The following is a 19,454-nucleotide window of genomic DNA, read 5'->3' as shown; positions in this document are numbered from 1 at the left end:
AATGAAGCACTAATGATTCACTGTAACAAAGTATGTGAATTGTGATTTCCAGTAAGAAGAGGTTTAATTAATACCAATCATCATATAAAATGAGTAGCTTTATTTGTGAAGTCCAAAAGTTCAATCATTCCTATTCGTCAAAGAAGAAAGCAGTATTTCCAACCAGTAAATTCCAAAGAAATGCTTTATCACTATTCTTCTTTAATTATGACTAAGAGGCTTTTCCTGTATAGTGCTGCAGCAAACAAACAAGCTTTTCTAATTCATGTATGATCACAAATAATCAGGCACACTCTTATCCAACAAATTAATATTTTGAATTTATGTTAAAATTTGTGAATGCCATTCTTTTGGAATAGTTATTTGAATATCTGATATGATAGAATTTTTAAGCTGGAAAGGATACCACCTAGCATCTGGTCCAAACCCCTTAGTTTACAGACATCCAGCTTGAGTGTTTTATGATATGTTTTAGCCTTGGAGACCCAGGCAGAACTGGAAACTCACTGTCTTGATTCCTAGTTTCGTATTTTTTTCCATTACCCTTAGTAGTTACTTTACCAGAAGGTATTTGGAATTAAATATTTTCAAATATTTGTTTGATGAAGTGTTTAAGGTCATATATACTAGCATTATGTAGCAGGATAGAACAGATAGTTTGTCTGGTACAGAGACAATAAACTTTGTGCAATTATTTACTTACTTTATCTCTGTTTTCTTAATCTATTATTATCCAGATAAGATCAGTTAAAAATAACAGGACCTTAGTTTCTTTTTTATGAATATCTTTAGAGTTGTCTTTCTTAGTGTTCATGGAAATAATCATAAGAGACTGTATATATTTCTACCACATGGTGCTAGAAGTAGGGTTATATGTTTTTCCATTCTTCTTATGAAATAAAATATAGTCCCAGTGTCACTATTAGTAAAGGAGTCATTTGAATGTTTAGTAATGTACTTCTGTACAATTCAGGATTTGTTGTTAAATTTGATTTTCTACTACCTTTTTTATGTTTTTTTTCTATTTTAGTAATAAAGACCCAACATTGCCCGACATAATCGAGAAATGAGACTTTACTAAAGCTTATTTTATTTCACTTGTTAAATATTACTGGGAGACAGCAGGCAGGCACAGCCAGGGAAGGGACTGGTGGAGGTGGGGGGACCATGCCCAGCATAGCTCGTGGGCCAGTGCAGTGATGCTCAGGTACATGGTGGTTTGCAACTGGGAGGCGGGCAAGATGTGCCTGCCCATGAATTATGCCAATGACACCTTCCTGGAGGATTACATGCCTGCCATCTTCAACTGCTACACAGTCAGTGTCACCTTAGGGGACAACTAGTACCTCCTGGTTCTCTATGACACGGCCAAACAGAAAGACTAAGAGCAGACAAGAAGACTGTGATTATCTGAGGCTTTTGTCTTATCCGATGACTGATGTCCTCCCTGTGTGCTTCTCTGCGGTAAATGTAGCCTCGTTTCAAAATGTGAAAGAGGAGTGGGTAACAGAACTTAAGGAATACACACTAAATATACCTGTTGTATTAATAGGAACTCAGATCTCCGAGGTGACCCCAAAACTATAGCAAGACTGAAAGATATGAAAGAAGAACCTATGTCTGGAACAAGGGTGGAAACTAGCAAAAGAAATGAGAGCAAGGACTTCCCTGGTGGCGCAGTGGTTAAGAATCCACCTGCCAATGCAGGAGACGGGTTCAGGCCCTGGTCGGGGAAGACCCCACATGCCTCAGAGCAACTAAGCCCAAGCACCACAACTACTGGGCCTGCGCTCTACAGCCCACGCGCCACAGGTACTGAGGCCACGTGCCACAACTACTGAAATCCACACACCTAGAGCCCATGCTCCACAGCAAGAGAAGCCACCACAATGAGAAGCCCGCTCACCACAACGAAGAGTAGACCCCGCTCACCACAACTAGAGAAAACCTGCGCACAGCAATGAAGACCCAATACAGCCAAAAATAAATAAATAAATAAATTTATTTATTTATTTTAAAAAAAAGAAATGGGAGCATGCTACTATGTGGAATGTTCACCTTTAGTCCATCAGGGATTGAAGTGTTTGGTGAGGCTATCACAGCCATTCTAACTCCAAAGAAACACACAGTTAAAAAAAAAAATAGGATCAAGATGTATAAACTGTTGTTTGATTACATGGAAACATCTCCAGTGGCCAAGAAAACAGTCCATTTCTCTCAGAAAGCATATGAAATGCTACAGCTATACCCAGACCTCTTATAAATAATGAAGCAGTTTAAAACTTGAAAGAGATTTTTTAAAAACCCTGCCATCAATTCTATAAAATTCATTAAGGATGGTTCCCCAAGGTCGAAAAAGCAGCAAATGCATCTGAAGCCACAATCTATTCTAAATAACTTTATTTCAACTAGAAAGTACAATCTCTGTCGGGTTTCATAATTTTTAAAGCTACAATCACACCATGTTGTTAACTATGTGAAAAACAGTGCTATAAATGTAACTGCCTGGCTTAGACCATCCATACTTCTGCATAGTCCTTATGGAATCTGCACAAAGAAGCATCTTCTCCCTTGGCTCCAATTAATTGTTCTTTTATGTAAGTTGCTTTATCTTTTAATATATCCAGAGTGTTGAAACAACAAGGCCAACCATGTAACCAAAGGTGACTCCAAGCCTACAAGAGATGGGCCATCCCTGAGGGGAACATGTATAAGATCAAAAAAGAACAGAAGTTTTATTATCACTTGAGCCAGAAGTTAAGTGTAACCTAAATATTTCTATATATATATATTTTTAAATATTTCTATATTAAAGCTTGATGTGCTTTCTTTAAGAATACCAGAAGTGTAATAAAGTCATAATTGCATTTATTATGAAAACTGAAAATGTATACATTTTAGTTAATGTGCATTAAATACCTGTAACAAGAGTTCTCACAAAAAATAAAATAAAATAATTACTAAGATGTTTCTTTTTGTTTCACCTTATATTAATTGGTAATAATCCTGCCAATACCCATAAGAAGTACCCTTAATAACTCTTTGGCTGAGTACTGATCTGCACCTACATGGGGTTAAACTCCATAAGGAAAGAACCATCAGAAGTTAGTAGCCTACACAACAGAATGGGAATAATTCACAGTCCTGCCAGCCAGAATGGAAAAACCTAATAATGTGGGGCATCAGGGGGAATTATCAGGAGAATCATATCTTAGTAGTGGAGTTTATTGAGTCCTAAAGTCTTCCTGAATCTGCTCTAACACAACTTAACAGCAAACCTGGAAGGGGTCAAACTGATCTCAAGTAACTACATGGCAGAAAAACATCCAGTACTCTTTAAAGGAATACAAAAAATCTAGTACTCGCGAAAGTAAACTTCATATGTATTAGTTTTCTGGGGCTGTCATATCAAATTACCACAAACATGGTGTGGCTTAAAACAACAGAAATGTATTCTTTCACTTTTCTGGAGGGCAGAATTCTGAAATCAAGTTAAGCAAGTAGGAAGCAGAGGGAAGCGGGTGGGATCCAGATGCTTCATTGGCTGCAGGCCGGCGCAAAGAAGTTCCCCGACAATTATGGAGCCAGCAGAAGCTGTGTTGGAGGAGAAAGCGCTCAAGTGCATGACTTATTCAGCACAGCTTGTTGAATGACTTGGGGTCATTATGAATATTGATTTTTGGATTACATCACAGATAACATTGCAAGGAACATCTGCTGCTGAGCCGTACAGTGGTTAATGTTCCTTCGGTACAATGGTTTCAGGAACCACTGAGAATTCTAGGGAGACAACTGTAATAATGAAAAATCTCTCAGAAGATAATGCAAAAAGGAATTCCCCTAAATGTCTTATAACAGCCTGGCAGACTCTGCTTAAACCAAGAAATAGTATCTGGCAAGCAATGCTATGAAGACCAAAAACTATGTTAAAAAAAAAAAAAAAAGCGGCACTTCCACCGTGAACGATTGTGCCCAAGCAACTCGGCAAGCTTTGACAAAAGGAAGGAACTCCGTTTCAAATATGTGAATAGTGATCAAATGTGACCAAGTGGATTTTGTGGAACATTTTATTTCCCAGACCTATCATTACCAACATGGGCACATGGGCACATAAACACATATTTTTAAACTTACGTCTAAAAAGAAAGATTACTGAAAGATTTCATAACCGCCCTGTCAGCTCAAGATCTGGATCATAGCACTGAGCATGTTATACCCACATGCCAGACCACCATGTGCACAGAAGGGTACATTGTAGAAGATACTTCTCAAGAGAATGGTCAAAACAGATTTTATGTGACAACACCTACCAAAATAAGGGCAAAATAGAGATGGTATTAATTCAAAACAAACCTCCGCATGGGACTGTGTCTTCCAACACTTGGGGAATAAAGCTCCCAATGGAGCTTTACTTTATCCTGAAACAGCGGGATGACAATGAAATCTAATTGGAGACAGGGAAGACGTGACTTATGCAAAATCCACTACCAAAATAAAACAAGCAGAGTTTACTGTGTGTACTGTGATGCTCAGAAGAGAGTAATGGTCTTCAAATGATGAGAACATTTTGATAAAAACACACACTGGAATACCAGCAGATTCTCATGAGCTGTGTGGATTTTGTCATGTGCCTTCAGTATGATGAGAGAATGGTCACAGCTCCACTGCCGCCAACCTGTGGGCTGTTGGCACGTGAAACACGCCGACTGCTCATTGTGAAGCTGTTTTGTGCCTAAATGTCAGTAATGGTGTGATGGTGACAAAGCAAGACTGCTTTGGGGGGTGTAGTCTCCCTCCTAAGGATGGTAGTTGTGGAGTTTGGTGACAAGGACATTATTTCTACATCAGGAGATAGCATTAGGAGAGTGTAGAACACAGTACTGTAACCCGGGAAGGACCTAAGATGGATGCAAATGAGGCATTGCCCATTTGCAATACCATAAGAGGCTGGTAATACGTGATTCACCTGACACCATCAGGTTGTGAGGCTGTATTATGTATTGGTCTGACAGGTCTGCTGTAACACAATACCATAGACCGGGTGACTTAAAAACAGAAGTTTATTTGCTCACAGTTCTGGAGGCTGGAAGTCCAAGATCAAGTATCCGGCCAGGTTGGTTCCTTCTGAGGCCTCTCTCCTTGCCATGCAGACAGTCACCTTCCCGCTGTGTCCTCAAGCGGCCTTTTTCTCTGTGCACGTATGCTCCTGGTATCTCTTCCTCTTTTTATAGGGACACCAGGATGAAGAACAGTGGGAACAAATCCCCACGCAGGTTCTCGGACTGGGTTTCAGGTGTCGGGAAAGGGGCGCAGTGGGGCCTGCAGGTGACCCAGGGGAGCTAATCTTCTCAGCACAGCCAGCTGCCCGAGGTCTGCTGTCCAAAAATGTGTCTTATCTTTCATGAGTGATTAGGATCTCCTATCCCTCCTCCCTTCCTCTCTGCTGCTTCTTTCCCATGTTTGATCCTAGGTAAAGATGGCCTATAAATGTATTTCATTTAAAAAAAAATGAAAGAAAAAAAACACGAGTTTCAATCCTGATTCTACCACTTAGTAGTTTACTTTAGAGAAATTACTAGATTTCTCTGTGTATCATGCTTCTCATTTGTAAAATTGAAATAAGAATTTTTGCCCTCACAGGATTGTCACAAAGGTTGAGTAAGATAACTCACATAAGCAACTAGCCAGGGACCCAGAACATGGCAGGCACTCAGAACATTTTTATTGGCTTTCCTGTTCTGTGTTAGTGCCATGCAGGAGAATACAGGAGAAGAGGTTTGGAGAAGGAAGAATGCAGGGGGAAAGTTAAAAGTTCCACTTTTACATAAGTGAGCTGGCATCAATATACTGAGAGTTACAAAAGATTTGTAAATTTTAAACAACGTCCTGCATAGCATGTTGTAAACTAGGGACTGTGCTAAGCAGTGCAATAAGAATTGTTATTTTTACCACTTAAATTAAATTATCATTACTGCCCTTACATTGTATAGTGACAGCAGTTAATTCCATATTTATCCATTAAAGTCTTCTGGTTAATGTGTTAATAAAGATTTTAAATTAATTTCAAGGCACCACAAAGAGTTTTGAGAACTGTTATGGAATTCCTTGCTTCCCGTTACCCATATTCTGAGTCTGAACCTTTCAGTGTGTGTGATCTGGCTCCTACTGACTCTTGAAGCCTCAGCCTCTCCCACCTTCTATCTAGACTCTTACCTCTAATGCCAGGCTCCCACCATATTGAGCTATTTGGGATTTCTCTTCCCTGGACTCTCACACATGGGGTGCAGTCTGCCTGAGACACACTTTCCATCTCTTCAGCTGGCTATTTCCTGATTATCCTTCATTCACCTGCAAAGCCTAAGCAAGGTACCCCTTCTAGAAATTAGCCTGTTTATCACTGTATGTTCAGTCCCTAACACAGTACCAGGTACATTAGGATTTCAGTAAATACTTGTTAAGTGAATAAATCAGTACTCAGCCTAAATGCAGAGGTCTGCAATGATAATTTTCCATTACGTATGTAGTTGTATAACCTGTAAATTTTCAAATTCCATTTACATAGGAAAAAAAGTAGAAGTAGTTTATTCTTTAGTGTATGTATTATGTCCTACTTTATACACTGCATCACATCTAAAATGGGTTGAGGTCTGCTTCCTTCTTGGAACTGCTGTAAAGGATTTGTAGATTCCTGTGCAGCCATTCATTTTGAATTTGGTTTTTCAAAAGAAAAAAAATATGTAGTGACTACTGTAACAAAACAGAGAAAGGATTCTCATAGAAGGGTTTTTCCTCTTAAATTTGTATAAGCTTATGAAGGTATTTTTAAAGGTAGGGGAAGATTTAGATTATTCATATAAAACACCCCCAAAATGGTATTTGTATAGAAATACATCTCAAAAAGAGACATTAACAATAAACCCAAGTGATCACAATGAAATTATGTGAACTGGTTGTTCCATTGAATTTTTCCTTTTTGTAAAAGTGTCGACGTTCTGGAGAATTTTTTTGTTTTTTCAGATGCGTCTGCTTCGCACAGGGCATGGGACCAAAGGTAGAATGAAACAATTTTAAGAAAGTGAATGATGTGTGAACTTTTTTTTTATTTGCCTCACAAGTAATTTACTTTAAAAAAAATTAACATCTGCTATTTTGAAGCTAATCTTAGTGTATTGAATGATCTTAACCATTTCTCAATCCCACAGTCTTTTATCTTGCTTCTCCTGCTGTGTTCCCACCACCCCTGATCCCATTAGCAAACCTTGAGACAGCCTCAGACTCACCAAAGTACTGCTTTGGTTTCAGCTGCTCTTCTGCAAGAGGAAGTGAATGTTGGGGGTTTTCTCTGTGGTACAGTTGTGATAAAGCTGTGGTGGTCTTATCTCTCTCTTAGGTAGTGGCCCTTTATGACTACACAGCGAATCGATCAGATGAACTAACCATCCATCGCGGAGACATTATCCGAGTGTTTTTCAAAGATAATGAAGACTGGTGGTATGGCAGCAGAGGAAAGGGACAGGAAGGTTATTTTCCAGCTAATCATGTGGCTAGTGAAAGTAAGTTTTATGCTCCCTTCCTGGTTTACTAATATGGTATAACTGATAGTCCAAGATTTTATCATCTTCTACGCTTTAACTTGCTGTCTTGTTACTTTTGCATACATTTACCGATGGGTATTGCTCTTCATTCTCATGTTGCAAAAAAAAAAAAGGGGAGGGGGGCACTAGTACACTCCAAAGCTATTACATTCTGAGATTGGAATATCTACTTCATGGACTTCCCATCCCAGGGGACCTGCCCATCTAACTACCACCCTTCTTCAGCCCCTTTTCCCCGCCACCCGATGCTCACACACTGACGTCACCTCCCCTCTTGCCACAGAGACTCCTCAGTTGACAGGCACCTAAGAACCTCTAGCTCCCAACTCCCATTCTTTCTACCTTGTATCCCCAGGCCTAGCTGGTACCTGCTCAAAGAAAACTGCAATAGATTGTTCCATTCTCAAGTAAATTAAGCCCTCATTTGTGAAAGGAAAAAGAAAGGAGGTCGAGAAGAAATTCTAAATCTGAGTTTCTGAAAGCTGTAGATTTGCTTCCAGGCCTTGAGAGGAGAAAATAGAACGAACACAGAGGGTTTGAAAATAAAAGAGTTCAAAGACTGAAGAAAGGGGAGGAGTTCTTCAGAAGAACGCTTCCCATCAGCCGTTAACTTGGTGTGTGGTAGGAAAAGCACAATGCCCAGCCGTCAGGAGAACTGACTGCCAATCCTAGCTTGACAACTAATACTGATATGCCTCCGTTTCCTCCCATGGGACGAGGGAGCTGAGCTCCATCATCTCTAAGCTTTCTTCCAGAAACACTAAAATCGTATAGTTCCAATTTAAAAATATAGTAGAGGCAGCCTTGAGAACACACTACGTTTTGAATGTTTATTGTTACGTCTTTTGTTTCTGCAAAGTAATTATTGTAAGTAGTAATTGGTTTTCAGGCTAGTCTCTGAAACCCCATTCAACCCAAACTATGGTTGAACAAAAATACGATTGGTTTCTAACCTAAGTTCTGAACTTTGAAGGGAAAAGAGATGAAGAAAAGGAGAACGAACTTCTTCCATGAATCCTGGGTGCTGGGCCAGGCCCAGATAAAATTATTTCTCTTGGGCCACCTTCCAGGTCTGCACCCAGCCCTTCCCAGGGCTCCCTCCCCAAGAGCTCCAGATCTCACTGCAGCTCCTTCCCCAGAGTATCTGCCGCTTTCAGCAGACTCCTCCCCTCCAAAGCCCTAAGTGTCTCGAAAATTACCCACTTATTTCTCTCTCATAACAGAATTCTTAATTTCCTCTGTGCCATGGTTTTATTCTCTGAGCAGTAAATGACTAATAGCTCTTAAACTCTATCTGAGGTATAGTTTTATGTTTAAAGGAGGGTGCAGACTGGAGAAAAGTTAAGGCAGTGCGGAAGGAAGAAATTTGGGGACAGGTTAATTCCCAGTCATGTCCCGTAAACTCAGCACTTCTCACTTCCAGGTCACCTCAGATATCCAGGCTGCTTCCCTCCCCCCGCCAGTGACGGCTTCTCTCAGGACCAGCAGCTGGAGTTCTGCAGCGGTAGCTTCTGTTTTTAAATCAAGAGCTGCCTGCACAGTCTTAGTCACTCTGGAGTTTATCTGTCATTTTAACTAGATATTACAGTCTGTTGTTTCTTTCAGATACAAGTGGAAACTTGACAGTATAAAAAGATTGTGTATTTCCAGGCACCATGGTGTTACGTGCTAACTTTAGAATCTAGTTAGTTTGCAGAAATTACCTCTTAGGCTTGCAAATATTGAGAGGCTGTAGATGTTTGATCCGCAGGGGATTAAAGATTCCATAAAATTTGGTTTTCTTCCATAAGAGCCAAAGTGGGACTTCTGAAGCATACTGCAGTGACCATCGTTGGTGGCTGAGTACAGAAATCAGTTCCGTGTCTCAGGCGGTGGCCATCCTTCAGTTGCCGTAACTCCTTATTGTACCCCCGAATAATTGATGGTTTCTTTTGGCATCAGTCACTGCTTGTTGAAAAAGCTTTTGTAAAAGCCAGAACAAACAAAAATTTTTCAGAAAACCTGAGAATACGATCGAATTCTCAGTTCATCAGGGTTTCTTTTCCTCTCCTTTTATCCTACTTTTTACCTGAATTTAACAAAAACTCACCTTCCCAGTTTTAACATTAGAGAAAAAATGACTGTCAGCAGCACATTCCACTCTGAAAATGGTAGGAGAAATTGTCCTTTATCTTTATCTGAAGCCAGATATGCAAAGCAAATGATCTAAGGGACTGTGTGTGTGTGTGTGTACATACTATACATACATACATACATAATCTCTATCAACTGTTCAGTTGAAAGCCATGTCCTTTAAGAGAATGACACAATAGAAGACATTGGTACCCTATTATCACAAAGGATATTCCCTTTGTATCTTAAGCCACTGGAAGGGAAAACTTGATCAATTTCCTTAATCACATCTAACATTTCCAGTAATAGGTAAAGAAACCCAATGATAAAATCTGCCCACACACAAAGCCCATTAATGTAGCTCATAATTTTAGAATTTTGATCAGGTGTATTTTATCACTTTCTCTTAATTCAGAGTTGCCTAAGTCATTTAACCAAAACAGATTTCCTTTTTAGCCCTTTAAAATTCCCACATAACTGTTTAGATTCAACACCAGTGTAGATTAAGTAGATTATACAGATTATAATCTCATAAGAATCTTAGATCCAACACTGAGTGGATCCTGTGTCATGTATAGTCCCAGCCCTGTGCTTACTTGTTTCATACCATCTTCACAAATTATCCTTTATCCACCCCTCCGCCTGGCAAAATCCTCCCTGTTTTTCAGTCTGACACACCTACCACTTTTTCCGTTAAGCATTTGCTATCCCCACATCAGAACTTGTCTTTGTCATTATCTCTCTTCAGAATAATGTCACAGTCTGTTTTATATTACAGTTAATTGTGAACATATCTGTCTCTGACCAGATTGTAAGCTCCTTGAGAGCAAAGACTGTCTCTGGTCATCTTCGAATCTCCTCCAGCGGTACCTAGCTGATGACCCTGCATATAGCAGGTTCTTGGTAAACGTGTATTAAGATAAAATAAGCATCTGCATGACCACATACATAGTAAGTGAAAATGACACTTTCTGCATTTCTGAAATCCTGCTGATCAAAACTTGCCAATCATAAGTTGTGTTCTTTGGATAAGGAATGTGTAAGACTACAAATCACCTTAACAATAAGCTCTGGGTAGCTTATTGTTACACCAAGGAAGTGTGAATATCAGTGTGTTTAGTTTTCTGTCTGCCCCCCATTGTTGTTTTGCCCCGTGGAACGGTGCTCCTCTATTTGATTGCATGAATTCTTTGTTCAATTCCAGCACTCTATCGAGAACAGCCTCCAGAGGTAAAGGAGCGATCCCCTCCTTTAACCCCTAAGGAAAAAGCCAAAATGGAAAAAGCTTTTTCAGCTCCACAAAAGGTAAATGTTTGCAAGACTATGTATTCCATGTACTTTGATTTTCACTCTCTCTGGATGAAATATTACTTTATTTTTCATGTTTATATCCTTCATTGTTTACATTATTATTTCTTCTAATATTGACACCAACACTTTGAAATATATAAGGCAAATATTATTATAGCCATTTTCCAGATAAGGAAACTGAGGAGGCTCAGAGAGATTAAAATAAACCCCAAGTCACAGCCCAAGTGATGGGACAAGAACCCGAAGTAGAACTTGTGACTTTAAGTGTGACGCTATTTCCACTCTCCACGTTTCTGTAACTCTGATAACTGACACTGTCCTCAGCCCCACCTGAGGGGTCCACATTTATGCTAACAATGACTGGGGCTCATAGACTAAAGATGTCCTATCTTCCTGGATCATTCCTCTTGCTAGGAATTTTAAATGCTTTCAGGTTAAAATAAATACGGATCTGTTATTAGCCAGAGAAATGTCATGTGTTTTCACCCTGTGCCATCAGCTCCCTCAAGGATATCAGGCAGAATTCTGATGTTGGTAGTGCTTTGGTAGTAAAGTTTATAAAACTTTATAAGCACTGTACCACCATATATATGACCTTATTTAACTTATTTTATTATGTGACATTAGCTCTTGCCTTAGACTGAATAACTTCAGTTCTTTTTGACTCCATGAACTAGCAGGTATATATATATATATATATATTTAACAAATACCATGTCGTGATAGAGTTTTTTGAACCTGTCATGTATCATCCTGCCATTCATTCTATATTTGTTGAGTGCTTACTTCCATGCTAAGCACGCTATTAGTCCTCACCGAAACAAGACTGAGTAGTCAAGGCACCTGCCCTTGAGTAGCCTACAGGCTGGTAGGTGAGACTCCTACAAGCAGGTGATTCCAGCAGACTATGGTAGGAACTGTCATGAAGATCTGTGCATGATGCTTTGGACACGCACAGGAAGAAACACTCTAAATCTTCACCGGGGAGTCCAGGAAGAGTTCCCAGAGGAGGTCAGACTTGAGCTGAGGCTTATAGGATGAAAAAGTATGTGTTAGGTAGATGATCATAGGAAAAAACATTCTAGCAAAGGGAATAACTTGAGTAAGGTGTGGTATAGGATGGTTGTGTTTGGGGACCACGGGGTCTGATGGAAAGAAGGATAAGAGAAATACAGGAGCCAGGCCTAGTGTGCTCTGCTCAGATGCTTAGACTGTAGCCTTCAGAGAGAGGGGATCCCCGGAGAAGGTAACCCGGGGAGTGACATGTACAGATTTACAGGATGAAAATACCATTCTAGTGGTAGCACGGTGGTTGAGTTAGAGGTAGCTGAGACCTGAGGCAGGGAAATTGGTTAGGAATCCATTGAAATAGAATACAAAAGCCTGAACTAGTGCAGATGTGGAGGATAGGGGTCATAAGGTAAAACGGACAGGATTTTGTGATTGATTGGGTGCGATTAGTGAAGCTGGAATCTAGGCTTGTGCTAAGGGCCCTGACTTTATTATACAACTGCATGGATATGGTACCACAGAAATAATAAAAGAGCAAGGAAGATTTGGGGAGATAGAGACAGGGAATGGTGGGAGTAGGATGTGATGAGTTGTTTTAGATATCTTGATTTGTTAGTGGTGTCTGTAGGGCTCCCAGGTAGAAATATTCACTAGGGGGCCAGAAATTCAGGATTGGAATTTGAGAGAACATAGGGCTTCAGAATAAAATGGGAGGAGTTAACGTATCCATTGTATTATATCAGGAAAGTTGAAGCTTGTAATGAAGGAGATAGCACAGGAGAAAGAGTTCTGAGAGGAGGCGGCCAAGGACAGAATCCCAGTTGAACACTTACTGGTATTCAGTATCTAAGGGACACTCAGGTGAAGGGAAGAAGATTAAGAAAGAGTAATCAAAGGGGAGGGAAAGAAGTGGCCTGGAAGCCAGGGGAAAATAGAGGTTCACGGAGGGTACAGACAGGAGTGTCAGGAACAGGCAGTGAGTTAGGGTCTCGTCATGTGGACATCAGGAGGATCCTGACACCTTTGCGCTAGTGTCATGGATTCATACTAGTATGAGGAGGATCGAAGAGTAGAATGGGCCTCAGGAAGTGAACTCGTGGAAGTCATTCCCAGAGCCTCTTCACTTGAAGGGAAGAAAAAAAATAAAAGTCAAGCAGTGGCTGGAGGGGGACCTGGTTCCAGGAATGACTTTTTAAATATTGGAATGACATAAAATGATACCCTAAGGAGTCAAAGCCAGTAGGACAGGTTCAGGTTGAAGGTAGATAAAGAAAGCACACATGGATCTTAGAGAAAGCAGGAGGTTTTTATTGGGAAGACAGGTTGATAGATTAGTCTTGGCTTAGAGCAGTGGTTCTCCACTGAGGGTGATTTTGTCATGTAGGAGACATTTGACAATGCCTGGAGAAATTTTTGCAAATATCTACAAGGAGAGGGGTACTACTGGCATCTAATGGGTAGAGGTCACAGGTGTTGCTAAACATCCTAGAATGCCCAGGACAGCCCCCTCAGTGAAGGATTGGATTGTCTGGCTGTGTTGAGCATAGAGCATCACCCCCACACACACACACTGAGACAGGTAAATGTGGAAGAGGATGCAGTTAAGTTGATAGCGTGGAAGTCTCGAAATTGAGGATATCTTCATGTTCTCCAAAACTGAAAGGATGGTCCACTTCAAATATGAGGGTCATAAGAGTGAGATAGGAAGAAGAGTAGTGACTGTTAGAATACCTGTAAGGACAGCAGGAGCAGGGGCTCCTGGGGGACATATAAGGAGATTCCTTAGTCGTTCTGGGAGCTGCTATTTGGATGCCATAAAAATCCAGGTGACGTCATTCTGGATTGAATGTGCAGTTGAGTTTTTCCTCAGTAGCGCTTAGCATCTAGGGCCTAGCAGTGGAGAAGGCAGATTTAGTCGGATGCATAACTGGAGCTGTTGTGGGGGGGTGATGGGGAAGAAGAGGATAAGAGGCTCAGTAACACTGGTCAGACAAGTCACTGGAGTGACACACCATGGAGGGTCACCCGGACCAGAAAGGACATGCAATTGGGAGAAGACTGGCAGACTTAGAAAGCAGGGTTCTCTGCAAGCTTGCAGCAAGCCACCCACGCCCCAGTGGCAGCAGGAAAGTGTCAAACAGGAAAGCAGTTAACAAACTGGAGCTACGGCCTGTAAAGGCAGATACAGCTCGACGGGCTTGAGCTCCTTAAGTCATACCATTAACTTAAACCTAATTTTTTGGAGAAGGGGAGCCATGATTACCTTCCCATCTATGGAGAAGATACCGATGTACTCTGCAGATCAAGAAGGCAGGAATTCATTAAAGGACTTCGTAAGCCAACTTTTCACGATGGTGTGAACTGCTGCAACGGGGGCTCGCCTGTAATTCCAGGTTTTTCTCCCACTAGCTGAAAATAAAGTGGTTTATTTGCTTGGTTCCAAGAAAAAAAATTCTGTAAAGCCAGAAATTCTTTTGCTTATTTAATATTATGTATCAGATGTCAAGCAACCCAAAGTTATGGTCAATCCACAGAGTTGTGTATAAGAGCTGGAGTGAAATCAAAGGACGTGTTACTAGAATTGAGCTGGTCAAGGAATTAGGACCCAGAGTATCGGGCAGGTTGTTCTCTTGGACATTAAAATTCGAGGATGGTTGCAAGAGTTGGGATGAAGAGGACACAGGTGAACCAGGAGCTGAAGTTCTTAATTCTTGCATTAGAGCAGATGTGTCAACCTTGGCTTCACACTGAAGTCACATGAGAAATTTTTAAAAATAAATAAATAAATGCCTGTCTCCACACCCACAAATTGATTTAGGTGAGTTGGCATGGGACCTTGGCATGGGTAGATTGCAGAAGCTTTCCAGGTGATTGTAATGTACAGCCAGCATTGAGAACCATTGTGTTAGCACGACCACAGGGTCCAAAGGTAACAGCTGCAAAGATAAATAGAGGGTGTTATAGCCAATGTCAAGGCAGCCAAGGAGGAGCGCTCTTAAAGTATAATAGCCTAAAATCAGCAGCAGAGAGCTAAGAGGAGGCCAGTATTAATTCCAGCCCCCGTGGTTCAAGGTTGGGTTATGTGTGAATGAACAGCTTATGCTGCAAAGAACTGAAACAAAAACAATTCTTGGTAAAACTCCAGTTTCAAATCCAGCAAGGATTCATGGTGATGGTTGCCTATAACAGTATGGGACTACAAGGGATACAGTTGAAAGAACTGGCATGAAATTTGGCTGTGGGCAAATGTCGCATGTGTATTAGTATCCATTGTTTGGAATTCACCAGATTTAAGAATTTAGGAAGATGCTCATATAAATGTAACCTAAAGACATATAATGCAATGAAAGCATTTATAACATCGGCATAGAGTCATTGTGACAGCTAACAAGATTTGTAGTCTATGTCAGGAACTGTGTGAGATGCTATGAAAGACACAACCTTTACTTGTAGAGGCTTACTGGTATTCCCAACTCTGCATCATGCTGACCTTTGAAATTAGGGTTACCTACCCCCCACCTTTGTACGTTCCTGTCCAACAGCCTTGAGCTCATTCTGCCTCAGCCAGAGGAGATACAAGGAACTCTTGTCAGTGTCTTTCTGGCTGCCTCTTCCTGACACGCCTGTGTTCCTATGGATGGAAACCTCTTACCTGCTTCTAAGACTCCCCAGTTCTCACTGCCTGTGTGCCACTGCTCTACTTAGCAGAACTCACTGCGTCACAGTCTTAGTTTAGACTGTAATCGATTTTTTAATTCTCTGTACCTTTTCTTCTCACAGACTGATCTCCATGCTTGAAATAGACCTTTATATTCATATCCCAACAGACAATTCTTCAGATATCCAACTTGACCCTTGAGGTCTGCTTCAGGCTATCCCACTGCTGCCCAAACCCTAGTTCTAACAGATCTCAAAGAACTTGTAGATATGCAAGTAAAACATTTAAAAACATAAAATAGGTGATGCAAGGAAGTTGCAGAGGATAAGAATACATTTAGGGAAGGAAGTAGAAAAGTTCTCATGGGGAAGATGGAGCTCGAATAAGGCTTTAAGTTTTAAGATGCAAGGATTTCTTTTGTTGAAGAACATGATTTGATCTGCTTTATCTGAATCCATGTGTTAAAACAGAATCTTACATATATGTATTTAACTTTACATGTGGAATGTACCACATATATAGTTAGACAGTGTTTTACTTCCCTGTGGGAGAAAGTGTAAAGAATGACCTACACGTACGTAAGAAGTCCCTGGGAAACGTTAATGTCATCCCAGGTAACCAAAATGCCTTGGGTACACTGAGTCATGACACAAACAGCCAGCCCTTGAGAAATGTGTAACTGGGCTTCCTTAGCACCTGGCATAGTTGTATTTCTTCAGTTTAGTTTCTTTATCAGAATATGTTATGGTTTGATTTTTATCAAGATCCTGCCTTATAAACCTACCACAAATTCTATCAGATGTTTAATTTCATGTGCAAGTTTTATTTTTATTTTCATATATAAGTTTTTTTTTTTTTAGAAAAGAAGGGCATGAAAAGTGATCTGTGATAAGTGACTAGAATTGGGGCGTGGGAGGGGGGGGGTCCTAAGTTCGTAGAATTATAGAATTGATGACATGGAAGGAACCTTAGAGATCAACCCTGGCGATTCTAGTCAACTCCTTCACATTGTAGATGAGGAAATCAGGGTAGATCCAGGAAGGTTATAAGGGGTTTGTCCAGAATGACCCTCCTGGTTGGAGCTCGGCCTCCATGCTCTCAGGCCGGTGCCCTTTTTCCTCTACCACCTAGTCAGCAACACAGGTAGACAGCTGTTACCTGCACAGCCAGCCACGTTTTGCTTTTTTACATCCCTGTTTTATGTTTGTTTCATTGTACCCTTTCTTCATGTGGAAGTCTTTAGAATTGTATTGTCTATACTTCTTAAGGAAAAAAGGAAAGAAACCTCCTCAGTAGTTGATTTTTTCTTTTTTAAATTATTTCTATTCAAACTATAGAATAAGAAGTAAGATTATACCCTTTGGCAGCTGCTGAATCTTCTAAGTTCCTCCAAGTGGAACTCACCTGTTCTGTCGCTAAATGTACCAGGTACCTTCTAACATTTCGTCTGGGTCACTGAAGTGTTAGTGGGTGGTGGCAGCATTTGGCTTCTCCACTGCAAGACGAGGGGACGGGCCTTGTTCGTTACTCTCCACAGTTGGCTAAAGAATCCCCAGACAAATTAACCTGTACCACAGGGGTATAGGAGAACGTTTTCCTCAAGCTCATTCCAGAACATTTTTATCACAGTGTGCTGTAAATTTGCATCTCATAAAAGGAAGAATATTGCTATCAGGGAGGAAAGAAACTCAGAAGGTTTGGAAAAAAAGAAGTGCTGACAGTCTTAGTTTATTTGTGTTTGTATCATGGACCATTTCTTTTTTAGGCTCTTTATTTTTGATAGCCTAAGCATTAATCTGTAGCATTCATTTATTTGGGGAGGAAATTTGTCGCTAAAGTTCCTTGTATAAAAATTTTAATTAATTTGAGGATTTATACTATAAAAGTAATATACTTTTTTTCCCTTCATTGGAGTATAATTGCTTTACAATGGTGTGTTAGTTTCTGCTTTGTAACAAAGTGAATCAGCTATACATATACACATATCCCCATATCTCCTCCCTCTTGCATTTCCCTCCTGCCCACCCTCCCTATCCCACCCCTCTAGGTGGTCACAAAGCACCGAGCTGATCTCCCTGTGCTATGCGGCTGCTTCCCACTAGCTATCTATTTTACATTTGGTAGTGTATATATGTCCATGCCACTCTCTCACTTCATCCCAACTTACCCTTCTCCCTCCCCGTGTCCTCAAGTCCATTCTCTACATCTGCGTCTTTATTCCTGTCCTGCCCCTAGGTTCTTCAGAACCTTTTTTTTTTTTTTTTTTTAGATTCCATATATATGCATTAGCATACAGTATTTGTTTTTCTCTTTCTGACTTACTTCACTCTGTATGACAGTCTCTAGGTCCATCCACCTCACTACAAATCACTCAATTTCGTTTCTTTTTATGGCTGAGTAATATTCCATTGTATATATGTGCCACATCTTCTTTATCCATTCATCTGTCGATGGACACTTAGGTTGCTTCCATGTCCTGGCTATCGTAAATAGAGCTGCAATGAACGTTGTGGTACATGACTCTTTTTGAATTATGGTTTTCTCAGGATATATGCCCAGGAGTGGAATTGCTCGGTCGTATGGTAGTTCTATTTTGAGTTTTTTAAGGAACCTCCATACTGTTCTCCATAGTGGCTTTATCAGTTTACATTCCCACCAACAGTGCAAGAGGGTTCCCTTTTCTCCACACCCTCTCCAGCATTTAGTGTTTGTAGATTTTTTTTTTTTTTGCGGTACGCGGGCCTCTCACCGTCGTGGCCTCTCCCGTTGCGGAGCACAGGCTCCGGACGCGCAGGCCCAGCGGCCATGGCTCACAGACCCAGCCGCTACGCGGCACGTGGGATCCTCCTGGACCAGGGCACGAACCCGTGTCCCCTGCATCGGCAGGCGGACTCTCAACCACTGCACCACCAGGGAAGCCCCTGTTTGTAGATTTTTTGATGATGGCCATTCTGACTGGTGTGAGATGGTACCTCATTGTAGTTTTGATTTGCATTTCTCTAATGATTAGTGATGTTGAGCATTCTTTCATGTGTTTGTTGGCAATCTGTATATCTTCTTTGGAGAAATGTCTATTTAGGTCTTCTGCCCATTTTTGGATTGGGTTGTTTGTTTTTTTGATATTGAGCTGCATGAGCTGCTCGTAAATTTTGAAGATTAATCCTTTGTCAGTGGCTTCATTTGCAAGTATTTTCTCCCATTCTAAGGGTTGTCTTTTCATCTTGTTTATGGTGTCCTTTGCTGTGCGAAAGCTTTTAAGTTTCATTAGGTCCCATTTGTTTATTTTTGTTTTTATTTCCATTTCTCTAGGTAAAAGTAATATAGTTTTAAAAATCCAAATAATAAAGAATAGTGTAAATGAAAAATAAAACTCCTCTGTCCTGCTAATATTCGTTTACTCTGTTTCTTGCATATCCTGTTAAAAATGTTGTCTGCATATATATACATACATGTCTATTCATGTCTGTTCTTTGTTTTGATGAAACTGTGATCATACTTAATATTTTTATTTCGCCAATATATCTTGGACAGCTTTTTTTAATCTTTTGAAGTATAGTTGACATACAATATTAGTTTCAGGTGTGCAACATAGTGATTCAGCATTTAAATACATTATGATCACCACAGTAAATCTAGTAACCATCTGTCACTATACAAAATTATTACAGTGTTATTGACTGTATTTCTTATGCTGTATATTACATCCCTGTAACTTATTTATTTCATAACTGGAAGTTTGTACCTCTTAATCCCCTTCACCTATTTCG

At 40.4% G+C, this 19,454-nt stretch overlaps 1 protein-coding gene across 8 annotated transcripts in view; it reads left to right on the top strand.

Annotated features, from left to right (window-relative positions):
* Positions 1–19,454, top strand: part of AHI1 (Abelson helper integration site 1) — a gene marked incomplete at its 3' end in the record, with an annotated part of 211,262 nt that overhangs the window by 140,969 nt on the left and 50,839 nt on the right. For 6 of the 8 annotated variants that reach the window (XR_014017212.1, XM_081251012.1, XM_081251011.1 and 3 more), the window contains 2 exons: positions 7,391–7,553; positions 10,912–11,012. Coding sequence is in view for 7 of the 8 variants with exons in the window: in XM_081251012.1 (XP_081107138.1) it covers positions 7,391–7,553; positions 10,912–11,012 (264 nt within the window). Of the gene's footprint in view, positions 1–1,552; positions 2,914–7,390; positions 7,554–10,911; positions 11,013–19,454 lie in introns of those variants that run through there. The other 2 variants (XM_081251016.1, XM_081251015.1) reach the window with 2 other exon arrangements.

This window comes from Mesoplodon bidens (assembly GCF_964165515.1).
Source record: "Mesoplodon bidens genome assembly, chromosome: 12".
Taxonomy (NCBI): Eukaryota; Metazoa; Chordata; class Mammalia; order Artiodactyla; family Ziphiidae; genus Mesoplodon; species Mesoplodon bidens.
Note: the sequence above shows the minus strand (reverse complement) of the source record. Positions and strands in the feature narration are given on the sequence as shown.